At 43.1% G+C, this 19,111-nt stretch overlaps 2 protein-coding genes across 2 annotated transcripts in view; one reads left to right on the top strand and one right to left on the bottom strand.

The window, feature by feature from the left end:
* FMNL3 (formin like 3) overlaps nt 1-19,111 on the top strand; it is a 95,789-nt gene that overhangs the window by 2,035 nt on the left and 74,643 nt on the right. Inside the window, exon 2 of the mRNA XM_050748336.1 lies at nt 1,582-1,734. Within this exon, the coding sequence (XP_050604293.1) occupies nt 1,687-1,734 (48 nt within the window). The 5' untranslated portion in view covers nt 1,582-1,686. The remainder of the gene's footprint in view (nt 1-1,581; nt 1,735-19,111) is intronic.
* On the bottom strand, nt 12,895-13,435 carry LOC126930843 (60S ribosomal protein L27a-like). Its single transcript, XM_050748388.1, has one exon. It carries the CDS (start codon nt 13,407-13,409, stop codon nt 12,963-12,965), a length of 447 nt encoding a protein of 148 aa, XP_050604345.1. The 5' UTR covers nt 13,410-13,435; the 3' UTR covers nt 12,895-12,962.

Here is a 19,111-nt window from a genome sequence, read left to right as displayed (position 1 = left end):
ACAGAGTCGCCGCCCAGGCTGGAGTGCAATGGCGCAATCACTGCAAACTCCGCCTCCCGGGTTCAAGCGATTCTCCTGCCTCAGCCTCCCAAGTTGCTAAAATTACAGGTGCATGCCACCACACCCGGCTAATTTTTTAAATTTTTAATAGAGACAGGGTTTTACCATGTTGGCCAGGCTGGACTTGAACTCCTGACCTCAGGTGATCCACCTGCCATGGCCTCCCAAAGTGTTGGGATTACAGACGTGAGCCACCACGCCTGTCCCCAAGATTTTTACGTTTGTACCAGTGTGGCCCTTTCAGGTGCTGCAGCTGTTTTCATGCCATACTTAAGGTTCAATTAACCTTTTGTCAGACTTAAATTATGTGCCTAGAACAAGAACTTGCTAAGAGTTCTGCCTGCACAGTTTTTAGTGACATAGGTTATTCATTTATTGAGCACCTACGACGTGCCTGCTTTATGCATATGTGGGTATATCAGTGAACAAAATACAAAAATCACTGCCCTCATAGAGCTTAAATTCTAACAGAGGGAGAAAAACTAAATAATAAGCATAATAAGTAAATTGTGTAGTATTGTTAGAGTATAAGTGCTGTAGAATAGAGTGGGATAATTAGTATCAGAAGTTCAGAGAGATGGAGGCTGAGGCAGGTGGATCACCTGAGGTCAGGAGTTCAAGGCCAGCCTGGGCAACATGGTGAAACCCCATCTCTACTAAAAATACAAAAATTAGCCAGGTGTGGTGGCACGAGCCTATAATCCCAGCTACTCCAGAGGCTGAGGCATGAGCATCACTTGATTCCAGGAGGTGGAGGTTGCAGTGAACCGAGATCTCGCCAGCCTGGGTGACAAAGTGAGACTGTCTCAAAAAAAAAAAAAAAAAAAGAAAAAAAGGTTCAAAGAGATGAACATGTAGAAATTACAGAGGTGGTAGGCTTCATTGGGAAGTAAGACTTGAGCAATAACTTGGAGGAGATGAGGGAGGGATTGTGCAACGCAGGATCCAAGGAAAGAGTATTTCAGACAGAGGAACAGTAAGGGCAAAAGCCTTAAGTAGAAACATGCCTGGCACAGGTGAAGAACAGTAGGAAGGCCAGTGCCGCTGCAGTGGTATAAATTAGGGCAGAAGGACAGGAGATGCAGTCAGAGAAGTAGTGTAGTGGGAGCAGATCATGTAGGGGCTTGAAAGACTTAGGACCTTGGCTTTTTTTCTAAGGAAAATAGGTAACCACTGCAGGGTTTTTAGCAGAGGACTAACATTATATGACTTACCTTCTTACAGTAACACTGGCTGCTGTTTGAAAATAACTTGTGGAGATTCAAGCATAGAAGCAGTACAGTTAGAAGGTTCACACTAAAGTGGTAGTGGTGGAGGTGGTGGGAAGTAGATTCTGGATATATATTGAAGGTAAAACCAATGTAATTTGCTGGCAGATTGGATGTGGGATGTAAGAGAAAGAGGAGTCAAGGATGACACCTAGGTTTTTAGTCATATGTATTATTTATCTACTGTTTTGTAACAGAGCACTACAAAACTCAGTGGCTTAAAACAATAATCATTTATTATGTTATCTTTGAGGCAAGGCATGGTGGCTCATGCCTGTAATCCTAGCACTTTGGGAGGCCGAGGTTGGAGGATCCCTCAAAGCCAGGAGTTCAAGACCAGCCTGGGCAACAAAGCGAGATGCCATCTCTACAAAAAAGAAAACAAGAATTTGAGAGCACCTTGCAGGTAAGTCAGTCAGTCACTCTTGCTGGCCAGCACAGTTCTTTCATAAAATAGTGTGAAATTGGGTCTCCAGAATAGTGTTGACATGCTTATTTGGTGTCAAACTCAAGATGAGTTCAGGTCTCTGAACTCAGAGGGACAACCCTCAGTCATGAGCCATGTGTTGGGGACCTTGTGCTGGCCCTCCCTTGTCAGTGTTCTGACTGTGGAACTGCTGGTGGTCCACAGCTACTGAGGACTACAGGGTGGTAGCAGACATCTTTTATTCCATGTATGACCGCATGCCATCTCCCTTCTGCCCCATCACTCGCACCCAGGGTAGTTACCCCACCCCCACAGAAGATTCCATGACAGGTGTCAGGCAGTCCTCCCGGGGTAGTATAACCTTTCTCCTCCAAGATGAATGATTTTGGTATTGTTGCTACACAGTGCCAAAGAGCCCTTTCCAACCGATGTCTTCTTTTGCTTCTGACTGATGTGGTGATGCAATGCTCCCTCCATGTTTGTCTTAAGTCATGCCAAATGAGGCATGCAGGAATGGGATCACTCCTCTTGCTGCACCTGTGGGCCCTTCACACATCTTCCCTGTTGTTGATGGTGTCCAAAAGATAGGAATGTGGTCAACATTCAAATAACTGATAGTCTAGGAATGTTGTAATTATGGTTTAAAGTGTGCAAAAGAAGATAGGGTTAGAAGAAGTGATGCTCTATGCTTATTACATAAAATTCTGAGTGAAAATTTAACATGACCATAAAACAAATTATTGTTCACATTTTTGGGCATTCTCTGGATAAGACTTGCATTTGTGATCATAATCAAGAAAACACAGTAATAAAATAACGTGAAATAAAATACAAAATTTAAGAGAAAACACAATAATAATTTTTGAGAGAGTCATGGACAACATCATGAATAATGTATCATGAGTAATGTTGTAACCAAGAGTATTAAGGAACTCCAGAAACAAAAATGTCTATATTGTTTCAATACAAACAGGTTCCAAAGACCCATGGAATTATAATAACAGAGTTACTACCTTTTTCTCTTGGTGGGAGATATAAAATTAGCCAGGAATGGCACATTTGACAATAAAGAACATGAAGAACATGATTTTTGGACCTGAACAAGAAAAGGTGGTACCTGCACACTATGAAGAATCATCATATGCTCTGATATGGACAATAAGCTGATACCTCTTTTCTACCCATTATTCTAAGTCTTCATTGATATATCATTTTGCTATATGTCATTATGCTTCACATAGCCTCATAAACTTTTGTTTACATTTATAATTTTTTAATACATTTAAAATATTTAAAATGTATTTGTAATAAATTTAAAAATTGAGACATAATTCACGTATCATAAAATTTACCAATTAGGCCAGGTGTATTGGCTCACACCTGTAATCCCAGCACTTTGAGAGGCCAAGGTGAGTGGATAACTTGAGGCCAGCAGTTTGAGACCAGCCTGGAAAATGTAGTGAAACCCCATCTCTACTAAAAATACAACAATTAGCTGGGCATGGTGGCACACACCTGTAATCCCTGTTACTCAGATGGCTGAGGCACCAGAATCACTTGAACCCAGTAGGTGGAGATTGCAATAAGCCAAGATTGTGCTACTCTACCCCCAGCCTGGGTGACAGAGTGAGAGTCTGTCTCAGAAAAAAAAAAAAAAAAAAATACCATTTATTGTTTAATTATTATAAATTACCGGCCCAGTTATTTTTTTAATTGAGGTAGGGTCTCGCTCTGTCACCCAGGCTGGAGTGCAGTGGTGCAAACATGGCTCACTGCAGCCTTGAACTCCTGGGCTCTAGCAATCCTCCTGCCACAGCCTCCCGAGTAGCAGGAACCACAGGTGTGTACCACCATGCCTTGCAATTTAAAACATTTTTTTTTTGGCCAGGCGCAGTGGCTCACACTTGTAATCCCAGCACTTTGGGAGGCTGAGACAAATGGATCACAAGGTCAGGAGATCGAGACCATCCTGGCCAACATGGCAAAACCCCATCTCTACTAAAAATACAAAAATTAGCTGGGCGTGGTGGAGTGTGCCTGTAATCCCAACTACTTGGGAGGCTGAGGCAGGAGGATCGTTTGAACCAGGGAGTCAGAGGTTGCAATGAGCCGAGATGGTGCCACTGCACTCCAGCCTGGCGACAGAGCAAGACTCCATCTCAAAAACAAAACAAAACAAATTTTTTTTTTTTTCTGTAGAGATGGGATCTCGCCATGTTGCCCAGGCTGGTCTCCAACTCCTGGACTCAAGTGATCCTCCTGTTTCAGCCTCCCAATGTGAAATTCACCCTTTTAAAGTGTACGTTTTAGTCATTTTTAGAATATTCCCAAGATTGTGCAATCACCACTAATTCCAGAACCTTATTTTCATTTTAAAAATATTTTTAACATTAAAATATTTGAGACAGGGAGTCGCTCTGTTGCCCAGGTTAGAGTACAGTGGTACAATAATGGCTTACTGCAGCGTTGACCTCCTGGGTTCAAGCAATCCTCCCACCTCAGCCTCCCAAGTAGCTGGGACTACAGGTGTGCACCACCATACCTGGCTAATTAAAATAAATTTTTTTAAATTTTGTAGAGACAGGGTCTCACTATGTTGCCTATGCTGGTCTTGAACTCCTGGACTCAATCAATCCTCTAGCCTTGATGTCCCAAAATTCTGGGATTACAGGCATGAGCCACCATGCCCAGCCCTCAAAACGTTTTTATTACACTCCAAAAAAATCCCTCCATTCATTAGCAGGGTTAATTTCCTTCTCTCTTTCTCCACAACCCCAACAATTACTAATTTCCTTTCTGTCTCTAGATTTGCCTATCCTGGAAATTTCATAGAATCATACAATATGTAGCTTTTGGTATCTGACTTCTTTAACTTAGCATAATATTTTAAAGTTCATCTATGTTGTAGCATGTATCAGTATTTCATTCCTTTTTATGGCTGAATCATATTCCATTGTATGACTATACTACATTTAGTTTGTCCACTCACTTTAAATGTCCAATGATGGATATATGGGTTATTTCCACTTTTTGGCTTTTATGAATAATGCTGCTATGAGCATTCATGTACAAATTTTTGTGTGGACATATGCTTTCATTTATTTTGGATATATACCTAGGAGTAGAGTTGCTGGATCATATGGTAACTTTATTTTATTTTATTTTTGAGACAGAGTCTCACTGTCGCCAAGGCTGAAGTGCAATGGTGCAATCTCGGCTCACTGCAACTTCTGCCTCCTGGGTTCAAGCAATTCTCCTGCCTCAGCCTCCCAAGTAGCCAGGATTACAGACGCCTGCCACCAGGCCCAGCTAATTTTCTTGTATTTTTAGTAGAGATGGGGTTTTGCCATGTTGGCCAGGCTGGTCTCGAACTCCCGAACTCAGGTGATCTGCCTGCCTCGCCTCCCAAAGTGCTGGGGTTACAGGCATGAGCCACCGTGCCTGGCCATATGATAAGTTTAGATTTAACTTTTTGAGGAATTGCCAACCTGTTTTCCAAAGTTGCTGTACCATTTTATGTTCTCATCAGCAGTTTCTGGTCACTAATTTCTCTACATCCTTGCCAACATTCCTTATTACCCATGGTTTTGTTTATAGCTATCTTATTAGATATGAAGTGATATGTCACTGTGTTTTTGCTTTGCATTTCCCTAATGACTAATGATATTGAGTATCTTTTTTTTTTTTTTGAGACAGAGTCTTGCTCAGTTGCCCAGGCTGGAGTGCCCGTGGCGCGATCTCGGCTCACTGCAAGCTCCGCCTCCTGGGTTCACGCCATTCTCCTGCCTCAGCCTCCGGAGTAGCTGGGACTACAGGCGCCCGCCACTACGCCTGGCTAATTTTTTTTGTATTTTTAGTAGAGACAGGGTTTCACCGTGTTAGCCAGGATGGTCTTGATCTCCTGACCTCGTGATTCGCCCGTCTCAGCCTCCCAAAGTGCTGGGATTACAGGCGTGAGCCTCCGCGCCCGGCCGATGTTGAGTATCTTATTGGCCATTGCATATTTTCTTTGGAGAAATGTCTATTCAAGACTTTTGCCCATTATTTTTTACTTGTTTTTTTTTTTTTTTTTTTTTTTTTTTTTTTTTTTTTTTTTTATTTTTTTTTTTTTTTTTTTTTTTTTTTTTTTTTTTTTTTTTTTTTTTTTTTTTTTTTTTTTTTTTTTTTTTTTTTTTTTTTTTTTTTTTTTTTTTTTTTTTTTTTTTTTTTTTTTTTTTTTTTTTTTTTTTTTTTTATTTTTTTTTTTTTTTTTTTTTTTTTTTTTTTTTTTTTTTTTTTTTTTTTTTTTTTTTTTTTTTTTTTTTTTTTTTTTTTTTTTTTTTTTTTTTTTTTTTTTTTGGTTGTCTTTTTATTGTTGAGATATTAAGAGTTCTTTATATATTCTGGATACTTACCAGATATATAGCTTGCAAATATTTTTCTCCCATTCCATGGGATGTTTTTTAAGTTCTTCTTAGTGATTCTTTGAAATGAGAACTTTTATTTATTTATTTATTTTTGAGACAGAGTCTCACTCTGTTGCCCAGGCTGGAGTGCAGTGGCACAATCTCGGCTGACTGCAACCTCCACCTCCTGGGTTCAAGCTATTCTCCTGCCTCAGCCTCCTGTGTAGCTGGGACTACAGGCACGAGCCACCATGCCCAGCTAATTTTTTGCATTTTTAGTAGAGGCAAGGTTTCACGTGTTAGCCAGGATGGTCTTGATCTCCCGACCTCGTGATCCGCCTGCCTCAGCCACCCAAAGTGGTGGGATTACAGGCGTGAGCCACTGGGCCTGGCCCTTTTTTTTTTTTTTTTTTCCCCCCCGAGATGGAGTCTTGCTCTGTCACCCAGGCTGGAGTGCAGTGGCGCAATCTTGGCTCACTGCAACCTCCGCCTCCCAGGTTCAAGCAATTCTCCTGCCTCAGCCTCCCAAGTAGCTGGGACTGCAGGCGCCCACCATCACGCCCGACTAATTTTTTTTTTGTATTTTTAGTAGAAATGGGGTTTCACCGTGTTCGCCAGGATGGTCTCGATCTCCTGACCCCATGATCCACCCACCTCGGCCTCCCAAAGTGCTGGGATTACAGGCGTGAGCCACTGTGCCCAGCCTTTGTTTTGTATTTTTAATACAGTCAGGGTTTCGCCATATTGACCAGGCTAGCCTCGAACTCCTGACCTTGTGATCCCCTCATCTTGGCCTCCCAAAGTGCTGGGATTACAGGCGTGAGCCACTGAGCCCAGCCAGAACATTTTTAATATTGATGAAATCCAATTTATCCATTTTCTTTGGTTGCTTGATAAAATCTGTGCTGCTTGAGCTTTATGTGTCATATCTAAGAATGTAATACAGTTTAAATCAAATCATTTATATAGATGGGATCTCATAAAAAAAAATTTGCCTGGGGACCCACACACTGTAAGACTGGCCCTGTTTCCATTACTGAGTTTTGTCTACTTTCGAAGGGAAGGGAATTAGACTATACCTTTTGAAGGTGGGATATCAAAGAATCTAAGAAAATATTTGAAGCCACCACTTGAGCACCTAGAAGGATGGAGTTGCCATCAACTGCCATTTTTTACACTGATTTTTCAAATGGAAAAAATAAAATACTTGGAAGGCTAATGCTTCCCCCAAATGGGGGAAAGCATACTTCTGGAAATTAAAACTGTTTGAGGTAGGTTTTTTTGTTTTTTTTTTTGTTTTGTTTTTGTCATTCTATGAGTTTTACACTGATAAACATGTTTACTAATCATTTATCACATATTAAATAGTAGAGCAAATTTCTAAACAATGTCCTACAGATAATAAACATCTTTTGACTATGCATATAAAATGCTGTACCTCAATTGTTCCCAGTCCTGGTTACTCTCTCAGCAGTAGAATCAGAAGCCACATTTGAGATGGTTTTATTTATTTATTTATTTTTTGTCTTTCTGTGTCTGGTTTATTTCATTTTACATAATGTCCTCTAGTTCCATCCATGTTGTTGCAAATAATAAAATTTCGTTCTTTTTATGATGTGATAATATTACATTGTGTATTAGTACCACATTTTCTTTTTTCACTCGTCTATTGATGGACACTTAAGTTGATTCCATATCTTGGCTATTGTGAATAGTGCTGCAATAAATATGGGAGTGCAGATATCTCTTCAATACACTGATTTCTTTTCTTTCGGATGTATAAGCCAGCAGTAGTAGCTATACTTATATCACACAAAACAGATTTCAAATTGCTGGGTCATATGGGGTAGCTCTATTTTAATTTTTTTAAGGAATCTCCATACTGTTCTCTATAGTGGCTATACCAATTTACATACATTCCCTCTAACAGTATGTGGATTATTCTTTCTCCATCCAAATCCTTGCCAACATTTGTTATTGTCTTTCTTTTTTTTTTTTTTTTTTTTTGAGACAGAGTCTTACTCTGTCACCCAGGTTGGAGTGCAGTGGTGCGATCTTGGCTTACTGCAACCTCTGCCTCCCAGGTTCCAGTGATTCCCCTGCTTCAGCCTCCCGAGTAGCCGGGATTACAGGTGCCCCCCACCATGCCTGGCTAATTTTTGTATTTTCAGTAGAGACGGGGTTCCTTTTTTTTTTTTTTTTTTTTTTTTTTTGAGGCGGAGTCTTGCTCTGTCGCCCAGGCTGGAGTGCAGTGGCCAGATCTCAGCTCACTGCAAGCTCCGCCTCCCGGGTTCACGCCATTCTCTGGCCTCAGCCTCCCGAGTAGCTGGGACTACAGGCGCCCACCACCTCGCCCGGCTAGTTTTTTTTTTGTATTTTTTAGTAGAGACGGGGTTTCACTGTGTTAGCCAGGATGGTCTCGATCTCCTGACCTCGTGATCCACCCTTCTCGGCCTCCCAAAGTGCTGGGATTACAGGCTTGAGCCACCGTGCCCGGCCCCCACAAGATGGTTTTTTAAACATGATCTTCAATGCTTTGACATAGATTTCATTGAGAAGTTGAGTCCATATCCTCTCTCCATGAAGGTGGGTAATTTGTGGCTGTTTCAATGAACAGACTACAGAATAAGTGATGCTGTGTGACTTCCATGGTTGTGTCATAAAAAGCTATTCAGTTTCTGCCTAAGTCTCTTGGAACATGCTTGTTCTTAGGATACTTCCTCTTAGAACCCAGCCATGAACTTGTGAGCCCAAGCCACTTGAAGAGGCCATCTTTAGGTGCTCAGGTCAACAATCCCAACTAAACCCAGCTTTTGAGTCATCCTAGCCCAGATGCTACACATGTGAATGAAAGAGACTCCAGATTATTCTGGTCATCTGAGTCCCTCCAGCTGATACCCTGCTGTGCCCAGTCCAAATTCCTGTTGCGTAAAATCTATGAGCCAAATAAAATGGTGGTTGTTTTATGCCACCAAGTTTGGGGTCGCAAAGATACTGAAAGAGTGTACTATCTTTTTTAAAAATTGTATTTATTTATTTTTTATTTCAATAGGTTTTGGGGGAATAGGTGGTATTTGGTTACATGAATAAGTTTTTTAGTGGTGATTTCTGAGATTTTGGTACACCCATCACTAGAGCAGTGTACATTGTAACCACTGTATAGTCTTTTATCCCTCACCTCTGTCCTACCCTTTCCCGAGTCCACAAAGTCCAACTGTGTCATTCTTCTGCCTTTGTATCCTCAAAGCTTAGCTCCCACTTATGAGGGAGAATATAACGATGTTTGATTTTCCATTCCTGAGTTACTTCACTTAGAATAATGGTCTCCAATTCCATCCAGGTTGCTACAAATACAATTATTTAGTTCCTTTTTATGGCTGAGTAGTATTCCATGGTGTGTGTGTGTGTGTGCGTGTGTGTGTGTGTATTATTTTCTTTTTCCACTCATTGATCGATGGGCATTTGGTCTGGTTCCATATTTTTGCAATTGCAAATTGTGCTGCCATAAACATGTATGTGTCAGTATCTTTTTCATATAATGACTTCATCTGAGTAGACACCCAGGAGTGGGTTTGCTGGATCAAATGATAGATCTACTTTTAGCACTTTAAGGACTCTCCACACTGTTTTCCATAGTGGTTCTATTCAACCAACAATGTAAAAGTGTTCCCATTTTACCACATCCATGCCAAATCTGTTATTTTTGATTTTTTGATTATGGCCATTCTTGCAGGAGTAAGGTGGTATCGCATTTCCCTGATAATTAGTGGATTTGATTTGCATTTCCCTGATAATCAGTGGTTTTGATTTGCATTTCCCTGATAATTAGTGATGTTGAACAATTTTTTTTTTTTTTTTTTTTTGAGACGGAGTCTTGCTGTGTCGCCCAGGCTGGAGTGCAGTGGCCGGATCTCAGCTCACTGCAAGTTCCGCCTCCCAGGTTTACGCCATTCTCCTGCCTCAGCCTCCTGTGTAGCTGGGACTACAGGCGCCCGCCACCTCGCCCAGCTAGTTTTTTTTGTATTTTTTAGTAGAGACGGGGTTTCACCATGTTAGCCAGGATGGTCTCGATCTCCTGACCTCGTGATCCGCCCGTCTCGGCCTCCCAAAGTGCTGGGATTACAGGCTTGAGCCACCGCGCCCGGCCTATGTTGAACAATTTTTATATTTTTTTTGGCCATTTGTGTATCTTCTTTTGAGAATTGTCTATTCATGTTCTTAGTGTTTTTGTTTGTTTGTTTGTTTTTTGAGACAGAGTCTCACTCTGTCGCCCAGGCTGGAGTGCAGTGGCCCGATCTCAGTTCACTTCACTGCAGCCTCCCCCTATAGGGTTCAAGCAATTCTCCTCCCTCAGCCTCCTGAGTAGCTGAAATTAGAGGCACATGCCACGTGCCCAGCTAATTTATTTTTGTTTTGAGACAGAGTCTTGTTCTGTTGCCTGGGCTGGAGTGCAGTGGCACACTCTCTGCTCACTGCAACCTCCACCTCCCAGGTTCAAGTGATTCTCCCTGCCTCAGCCTCCTAAGTAGCTGGGATTATAGGCGCCCACCACCATGCCCGGCTATTTTTTTTTTTTTTTAATTTTTAGTAGAGACAGGGTTTCACCATGTTGGCCAGGCTGGTCTTGAACTCCTGACCTCAGGTGATCCACCTGCCTCAGCCTCCCAAAATGCTGGGATTACAGGTGTGAGCTATTGCACCCGGCTGTTTTGTTGTTGTTGTTGTTGTTGTTTGTTTGTATTTTTAGTAGAGACGGGGTTTCACTATGTTGGCCAGGCTGGTCTTGAACTCCTGACCTCAAGTGATCCGCCCATCTCAGCCTCCCAAAGTGCTGGGATTACAGGTGTGAGCCACCATGCCTGGCCTGAAACAGTGTTCTTTCTACAAATCAATAAGAAAAAAAAAAACAAACATAAAAGTGGGCAAAGGGTATAAATGCTCAAAAGTATAAAACTCCTATAAGATAACATAGGAGAAAATGTAGATGGCATTGGGTTTGGTGATTCCTTTTTAGATATAACACCAAAGGTATAATCCTATGAAAGAAATAATTGATAAAGGTTGACTTCATTAAAACGAAAATTTTCTGCTTTGCAAAAGACACTGTCAAGAGAACGAAAAATTAAGCTACAGACTGGGAGAAAATATTTGCTAAAGACATAAGTACTATTAACCAAAATAAACAAAAAACTCTTAAAACTCGACAGTACGGAAACAAACTACTCTATTTTTAAAAAATGGGCCATTTTGTTTACTTGATCTGAAAGAAGATAAAATAAAAAATTTAAAATGGGCCAAATACCTTAACAGACAGCTTACCAAAGATGATGTACAGATGGTGGACAGGCGTGGTGGCTGATGCCTGTAATCCCAGCACTTTGGGAGGTGAGGCAGGCAGATCACGAGGTCAGGAGATTGAGACCAGCCTGACCAACATGGTGAAACCCAGTGTCTACTAAAAATACAAAAATTAGCCGGGTGTGGTAGCACGTGCCTGTAATCCCAAATACTCAGGAGTCTGAGGCAAGAGAATCCTTGAACCCGGAAGGCAGAGGTTGCAGTGAGCTGAGATCATGCCACTGCACTCCAGCCTGGGCGATAGAGTGAGACTCCATCTCAAAAAAAAAAAAAAGATGTACAGGTGGCAAATACGTATATGAAAAATGCTCTAGGCCTACACAGTGGCTCATATCTTTATTTTATTTTATTTTATTTTATTTTTTTTGAGACGGAGTCTCGCTCTGTCGCCCAGGCTGGAGTGCAGTGGCCGGATCTCAGCTCACTGCAAGCTCCGCCTCCCAGGTTTACGCCATTCTCCTGCCTCAGCCTCCCGAGTAGCTGGGACTACAGGCGCCCGCCACCGCGCCCGGCTAGTTTTTTGTATTTTTTAGTAGAGACGGGGTTTCATCGTGTTAGCCAGGATGGTCTCGATCTCCTGACCTCGTGATCCGCCCATCTCGGCCTCCCAAAGTGCTGGGATTACAGGCTTGAGCCACCGTGCCTGGCCGGCTCATATCTTTAAACTCAGAGCTTTAGGAGGCCCAGGCAGGGAGATCACTTGAGGCCAGGAGTTCGAGACCACCTTGGCAACTCTTGTCTCTGCTAAAAATTATTATTATTATTTATTTTTTGAGATGCTGTCTCGTACTGTCTCCCGGTCTGGAGTGCAATGGTGCGATCTCGGCTCACTGCAACTTCCGCCTCCCAGGTTCAAGCGATTCTTCTGCCTCAGCCTCCCAAGTAGCTGGGACTACAGGCACCCGCCACCACGCCCAGCTAATTTTTCATATTTTTAGTAGAGACGGGGTTTCACCATGTTGGCCAGGCTGGTCTCGAACTCCTGACCTCGTGATCCACCCGCCTCGGCCTCACAAAGTGCTGGGATTACAGGCGTGAGCCACCATGCCCAGCCTTTATTTTAGACTTAATTTTTGAAAAATTGCTATCATTTTTTGAGACTGGGTCTCACTTTGTTGTCCAGGCTAGAGTAAAGTGGTACAATCATGGCTCACTGCAGTCTCAAACTCCTGGACTCAAGTGATCCTCCCACCTCAGCCTCCTGAGTAGCTGGGACTACAGGTGTGTGCCATGGACCTGGCTAACTTTATTTTTAATTTTTTTATAGAGATGGGATTCCATTTTTGCCCAGTCTGGTCCTCAACTCCTGGACTTAAGCAACTCAAGCAATTCTCCAGCCTTGGCCTCTCAGAGTGCCAAGATTATAGGCATGAGCCACTGTGTCTGGCCGAATTTTTTTTTTTTCTTACCCATTTTCTTTTTTTTAAAGTAGTCAGCATTTAATGAATCTCCCTCCATGTGACCTCAAGCCACCAGGCCACAGGCCCCCCCAACACCCTTAATCTTCTCCTCAGCTCTTCTGCTGAAGAATTTGGCCTTCACGATGACAGGCTGCTTTGGGAGCTTTCCTTTTCCCAGAACTTTGTAGTAGCCGGATCGCACCACATCAATAATGGGAGCAGCCCCAGTCTTGTTTTTAGCAGCATTCACCCGTGTCTGCTCACTGACCAAAGTCCACAATTTGTCAAGGTTGACAGTTGGGCAGAAGCTCTGGTTCCTCTTTAAGTGGTAATGCCTCATACCAACTTTCCCAAAGTAGCCTGGGTGGTATTTGTCGAAGTTGATCCGGTGGTGATGCAGACCACCAGCATTACCGCAGCCTCCGGGGTGCTTCCGGTGCTTGCCTATGCGGCCGTGGCCGTGGCTCACGTGGCCCCGTAATTTCCGGGTCTTCCTCGGTCTGGATGGCATGTTGGCAGCCCAGACGAAAAAGCACCCATTTTTAATTGAGCTCTTTGTTTATTCTTTTCTTTTTCTTTTTTTCTTTTCTTTTTTGCAGAGGCTGCTTAATACCTGCTGCTATTGAGTTGGGTGTTTGTTTTCTTTTTCTTTTTTGAGATGGAGTCTCATTCTGTCACTCAGGTTGGAGTGCATTGGTGCAATCTCAGCTCACTGCAACCTCCACTTCCCAGGTTCAAGTGATTCTCCCACCTCAGTCTCCCGAGTAGCTGGGATTACAGGCGCGCACCACCACCCCCAGCTAATTTTTGAATTTTTTAGTAGAGACGAGGTTTCATCATGTTGGCCAGGCCAGTCTCGAACTCCTGACCTCAAGTGATTCGCCTGCCTTAGCCTCACCAAAGTGGTGGGATTACAGGCGTGAGCCATTGTGCCCAGCCAGGTTTTGAGAGTTCATTATATACTCTGGATACAAATCCTTTGTCAGATAGGTGATTTGCAATATTTCCTCCCGGTCCTAGCTTGCGATTTGTTTTTAGTTCTCCTAACAGTAGTTTTCAAATAGTATTAATTTTTAATTCTGATAGAGTCCAATATATCAATTGCTCTTTTACGGATTGTGCTTCTGGAATCATAGCTAAGACATTTTGCCTAAACCAAGTTGCAGAAAATATCAAACTGTAGCATGAAGGAGCTGACTAAGGGCAAGAATCAGAGACTAAACCAGCCACTGGGGCAGGTACTGGGCAAGGGGTGTAGGTGTAGAGGAAAAGATTCAGTTGTGGATGGTAAGACAGTTGGGTGGATTTTCAGACAAGCAATGTGGTAGATATGATTGGTTAGCATTCAGCATCCATTTTCATCTCCTTTTAGCATACTTTCCTGAAGAGGCTAAAAAGCTAAGGATTATATGTCTCAGAATGCCTTACAGCCAATCACATGTACTTGGGTGAGATTTCCAATGCAGAAGTGAGGCTGGGCTCATACCTGTAATTCTAGTAATTTGGGAGGCTGAGGCAGAATGGTTGCTTGAGCCCAGGAGTTTGAAACCAGCCTGCACAACACAATGGGACCCTGTATTACAAACTTTTTTTTTTTTTTTTTAAATTAGCCAGTGTGGTGGTACATGTCTGTAGTCCCAGCTACTTGGGAGGCTGAGGTGGGAGGATTGCGTGAGCCCAGGAGTTAAAAGCTGTAGTGAGCTGTGATTGCGCCACTGCACTCCAGCCTAGATGACAGAGTGAGGCTCTGTCTCAAAAAATATATATAATAGAATGTAGAAGTGAGACAAAGGCCATCACCCTGCTACTTTGACTATTTCTCCTGGCCAAGCAAGGTTGTAGAGAAGTGTCATGTTCCTATTGCAGTGATACTGTTAGGTCTCTAGCTTTGCAAATATTGAGAGGTGGTTGCATCAGAGTGTAGCAGTGGCAATGTCCTGATACAGCTGCCAGCTCCCTGGATCACAGCTGCAGCCCCTTATTCTTAAACCCAATTAGTGGAGACTTTCAGGTGCTTCACCCTCCCTGACAGTGGTAGAGGTAGCAGCTTCCCTTACCATGTTCCGGTGGTTATTCTTGGAGTTTCAACCCAAAGCTAGCTCCTCTAGACTTTCTTTCTTTTTCTTTCTTTTTTTTTTTTTTTTTTTTTTTTTGAGACGGAGTCTTGCTCTGTCACCAGGCTGGAGTGCAGTGGCATGATCTCGGCTCACTGAAACCCCTGCCTCTCGGGTTCAAGAGGTTCTCCTGCCTCAGCCTCCCGAGTAGCTGGGACTACAGGCGTGCACCACCATACCCAGCTAAATTTTGTATTTTTAGTAGAGACAGGGTTTCATCATGTTGGCCAGGATGATCTCCATCTCTTGGCCTTGTGATCCACCTGCCTCGGCCTCCCAAAGTGCTGGGATTACAGGCATGAGCCACCGTGCCCGGCCGCTCCTCTAGACTTTCTGAAGGATTTTGTAAGCACTTAATTCTTTGTATCCCTAAGATAGTTGCAGGGGTTTCTGTTTTCTGCACCAAATCCCCTCCAACTATCCTGAGTGATACATGCAGTCAGGATGTATCTGGGAGGAATGATAAAGAATCCAACATCTTCAGCTGGGCACAGTGGCTCATTCCTATAATCCCAGCACTTTGGGAGATCAAGGTGGGCGGTTCACTTGAGGCCAGGAGTTTGAGACCAGCCTGGCCAACATCGTGAAACTCCATCTCTACTAAAAACAAATACAAAAATTAGCCAGACCTGGTGGCACGTGCCTGTAATCCCAGCTACTCAGGAGGCTGAAGCATGAGAATCGCTTGAACCCCAGAAGTGGAGGTTGCAGTGAGCTGAGATCATGCCACTGCACTCCAGCCTGCGCCACAGAGTAACTCTGTCTCAAAAAAAAAAAAAAAAAAACAAAACATCTTCTATCGTGGGAAAAACGGGATTGTGGAAATGCATTCATTTGTTCAACAAGCATGTAACAGACATGGAGTGGGTGCTATAGCTAGATATCAAGAATACCTATCTTCCCTGAAGGAGCTTACATGACCTGATGATTTCATGGTATGATGATAGAGATATGTTAGAATACTATATGCTCACAGAGATGTTCTCAATCAGACTTGGTAGGATGTCATCAAAGAGGTAACCTCTAAGCTTGATTTTAACAGATGAGTAGGAATTGGCCAGCAAAGAAGGGGAAGAGCATTCTATTTTATTTTATTACTGTTTTTTGAGACAGGATCTCTGCTGTCCCCCAGGCTGGAGTGCAGTGGTGCAGTCATGGCTCACTGCAGCCTAGACCTCCCAGGCTCAAGTGATCCTCCCACCTCAGCCTCTTAAGTAGCTGGGACCACAGGTGCATGCCACTGTGCCCAGCTCATTTTTGTATTTTTTGTAGAGATGGGGTTTCACCATGTTGCCCAAGGTGGTCTCAAACTCCTAGGCTCAAGTCATCCTCCCTCCTCAGCCTCCCAAAGTGCTGAGATTACAGGTGTAAGCCACCGCCTGTAATAATTTGCTAGGGCAAATTATTAAGTAAAACTCTTAAATATCTGTGTTCACACTTCTCCCACACCTTCCTAGGAAAGAGATGGGGAGAGGAGGTGTGTGTTTCTAAAGACTAGGCGCTAGACTAGGAGGTAGGGACAATGTAGAAGCTTCTTCGATGGGTAGGACAGGGGTGGAGGCTGGAGTTTGAAAGTGCTATCAGTAAGGAGAGGGAAGCAGTTGACCTAAGAGCTTCCCTAGAGACTAAAGGTAGGGCATCCTTAACCTGTCCTAAACTCTTCAGTCTTCTTTACTTCCTCAGTTCTCGTTAGATAATCAGATGGCATGGGATTCTGAAACAAAGCCTGGGTTCAGAGCCAGGGATACCACTTACTCACTAGGTGATCTTGTTCATATGACTTCACTTTTTAAAATCTGCCTTCTCATCTATAAGATAAGGATAATGACAATATCTCCATTGTATAGTGTTGTAAAGATCTAATTAGATAATGGATGTGAAAAAATGTTGAAAATTGTAAAACACTATAGTAATACCAGTCACTTTTTTTTTTTAATTATACTTTAAGTTCCGGGGTACATGTGCAGAACGTACAGGTTTGTCACATAGGTATATACGTACCATGGTGGTTTGCTGCACCCATCAATCCATCATCTACATTGGGTGTTTCTCCTAATGCTATCCCTCCCCTAACCCCCCACCCCCAGACAGGTCCCGGTGTGTGATGTTCTCCTCCCTGTGTCCAAGTGTTCTCATTGTTCAACTCCCACTTACGAGTGAGAACATGCGGTGTTTGGTTTTCTGTTCTTGTATTAGTTTGCTGAGAATGATGGTTTTCAGCTTCATCCATGTCCCTGGGAAGGACATGAACTCATCTTTATGGCTGCATAGTATTCCATGGTGTATATGTGCCACATTTTCTTTATACAGGCTATCACTGATGGGCATTTGGGTTGGTTCCAAGTCTTTGCTATTGCAAATGATCAGTGTGCACACAATAAACATACGTGTGCCTGTATCTTTATAGTAGAATGACTTATAATCCTTTGGGTATATACTCAGTAATGGGATTGCTGGGTCAAATTTTTTTTTTTTGTTTTTGTTTTTGTTTCTTGAGACCGAGTCTCACTCTGTTGTGCAGGCTGGAGTGCAATGGCACAATCCCAGCTCACTGCAACCTTCCCCTCTTGGGTTCAAGTGAGTCTCCTGCCACAGCCTCCCAAGTAGCTGGGATTACAGGTGTGCGCCACCACACCTGGCTAATTTTTTTTATTTTTAGTAAAGACAGAGTTTCAGCATTTTGGCCAGGCTGGTCTCGAACTCCTGGCCTTAAGCAATCTGCCTGCCTCTGCCTCTCAAAGTGCTGGGATTATAGGCGTGAGCCACCATACCCAGCCCCACCAGTCAGTATTATTATGTAATAAGCAATGAAGTCTGGTTGATTGTATCTCAGGTATATCTCCTTCCCCAGCTTTACTTCGGTTCATCCCCCTGCTCTGATTTGGTTCAGGCTTCTATCTTCTCTATGTCATTTCTGTAGACCCTCTATATTTTCTTTTTTTTTTTTTTTTTTTTTTTTTGAGACGGAGTCTCGCTGTGTCTCCCAGGCTGGAGTGCAGTGGCGTGATCTCTCACGGCTCACTGCAAGCTCCGCCTCCCGGGTTCACGCCATTCTCCCGCCTCAGCCTCCCAAGTAGCTGAGACTACAGGCGCCCGCCACCACACCCGGCTAGTTTTTTGTATTTTTAGTAGAGACGGGGTTTCACCATGTTAGCCAGGATAGTCTCGATCTCCTGACCTCGTGATCCACCCGCCTCGGCCTCCCAAAGTGCTGGGATTACAGGCTTGAGCCACCGCGCCCGGCCGACCCTATATTTTCAAGTGCTCCTAAAGAAATTTTTCCATAGATCTTACTTAAAAACTGTCTAGGACACGCTACTATCTACATAATAAAGGACAAACTCAACCGGGCATGGTAGCTTGTGCCTATAATCCCAACACTTTGGGAGGCTGAGGCAGGAGGATCATTTGAGCCCAGGAGCTTGAGACCAGCCTGAGCAATATGGTGAAACCCCATCTCTACAAAAAAATACAAAAATTAGCTGGGCATAATGGCACACACCTGTAGTCACAGGTACTAGGAAAGCTGAGGTGGGAGGATCACTTCAGCTAGGAGGTTGAGGTTGCAGTGAGCAGAGATTACGCCACTGCACTCCAGCCTGGGTGACAGAGCAAGACCCTGTCTCAAAAAAAAAAAAAAAAAAAAAGGACAAACTTCTTACCTTAGCATAGGGCTCTTTCTGAACTTGATCTGACCTGTCTTTCTAGATTTATCTCCTCTCTTCCTGCTACACACCCTACTCTTCAGCTTCACTGAATTTCTTACTATTGCTCAAACAATCCATTTTCACCTGTATCGTTCCCGCTTCTGGAATGCCTTTTCTCCTTCCTGATCATCCTTCTTTCCATCACCTTCTCATCACAGTGTTCTCTCTTTTCCATTTGGCACATCTATTTGCCCGTAAGCACTGGCTCAAGTGTTATCCACTCCCCAGTTCTCTCAGTAGCACTTTGCATGTCCCTCTATGACAATACTTATCATACTGTTTTGTAAACATTAGTTTGAGAGGCTTTTAGATTCCTACTAGGTTGTAAGCACAGGGAAGAAAGACACCTATTCATAGATGGATCTTCCTTAGTACCTGAAACAAAAGAGGTA

Source organism: Macaca thibetana, chromosome 11 (genome assembly GCF_024542745.1).
Source record: "Macaca thibetana thibetana isolate TM-01 chromosome 11, ASM2454274v1, whole genome shotgun sequence".
Classification (NCBI taxonomy): Eukaryota; Metazoa; Chordata; class Mammalia; order Primates; family Cercopithecidae; genus Macaca; species Macaca thibetana.
The sequence above is the reverse complement of the archived record's forward strand: the minus strand, read 5'-3'. Positions and strand labels throughout refer to the sequence as shown.

Bases quoted from the DNA above. Each gene is read 5' to 3' on its own strand.
- LOC126930843 (XM_050748388.1), bottom strand. From the start codon at position 13,409: ATGCCATCCAGACCGAGGAAGACCCGGAAATTACGGGGCCACGTGAGC.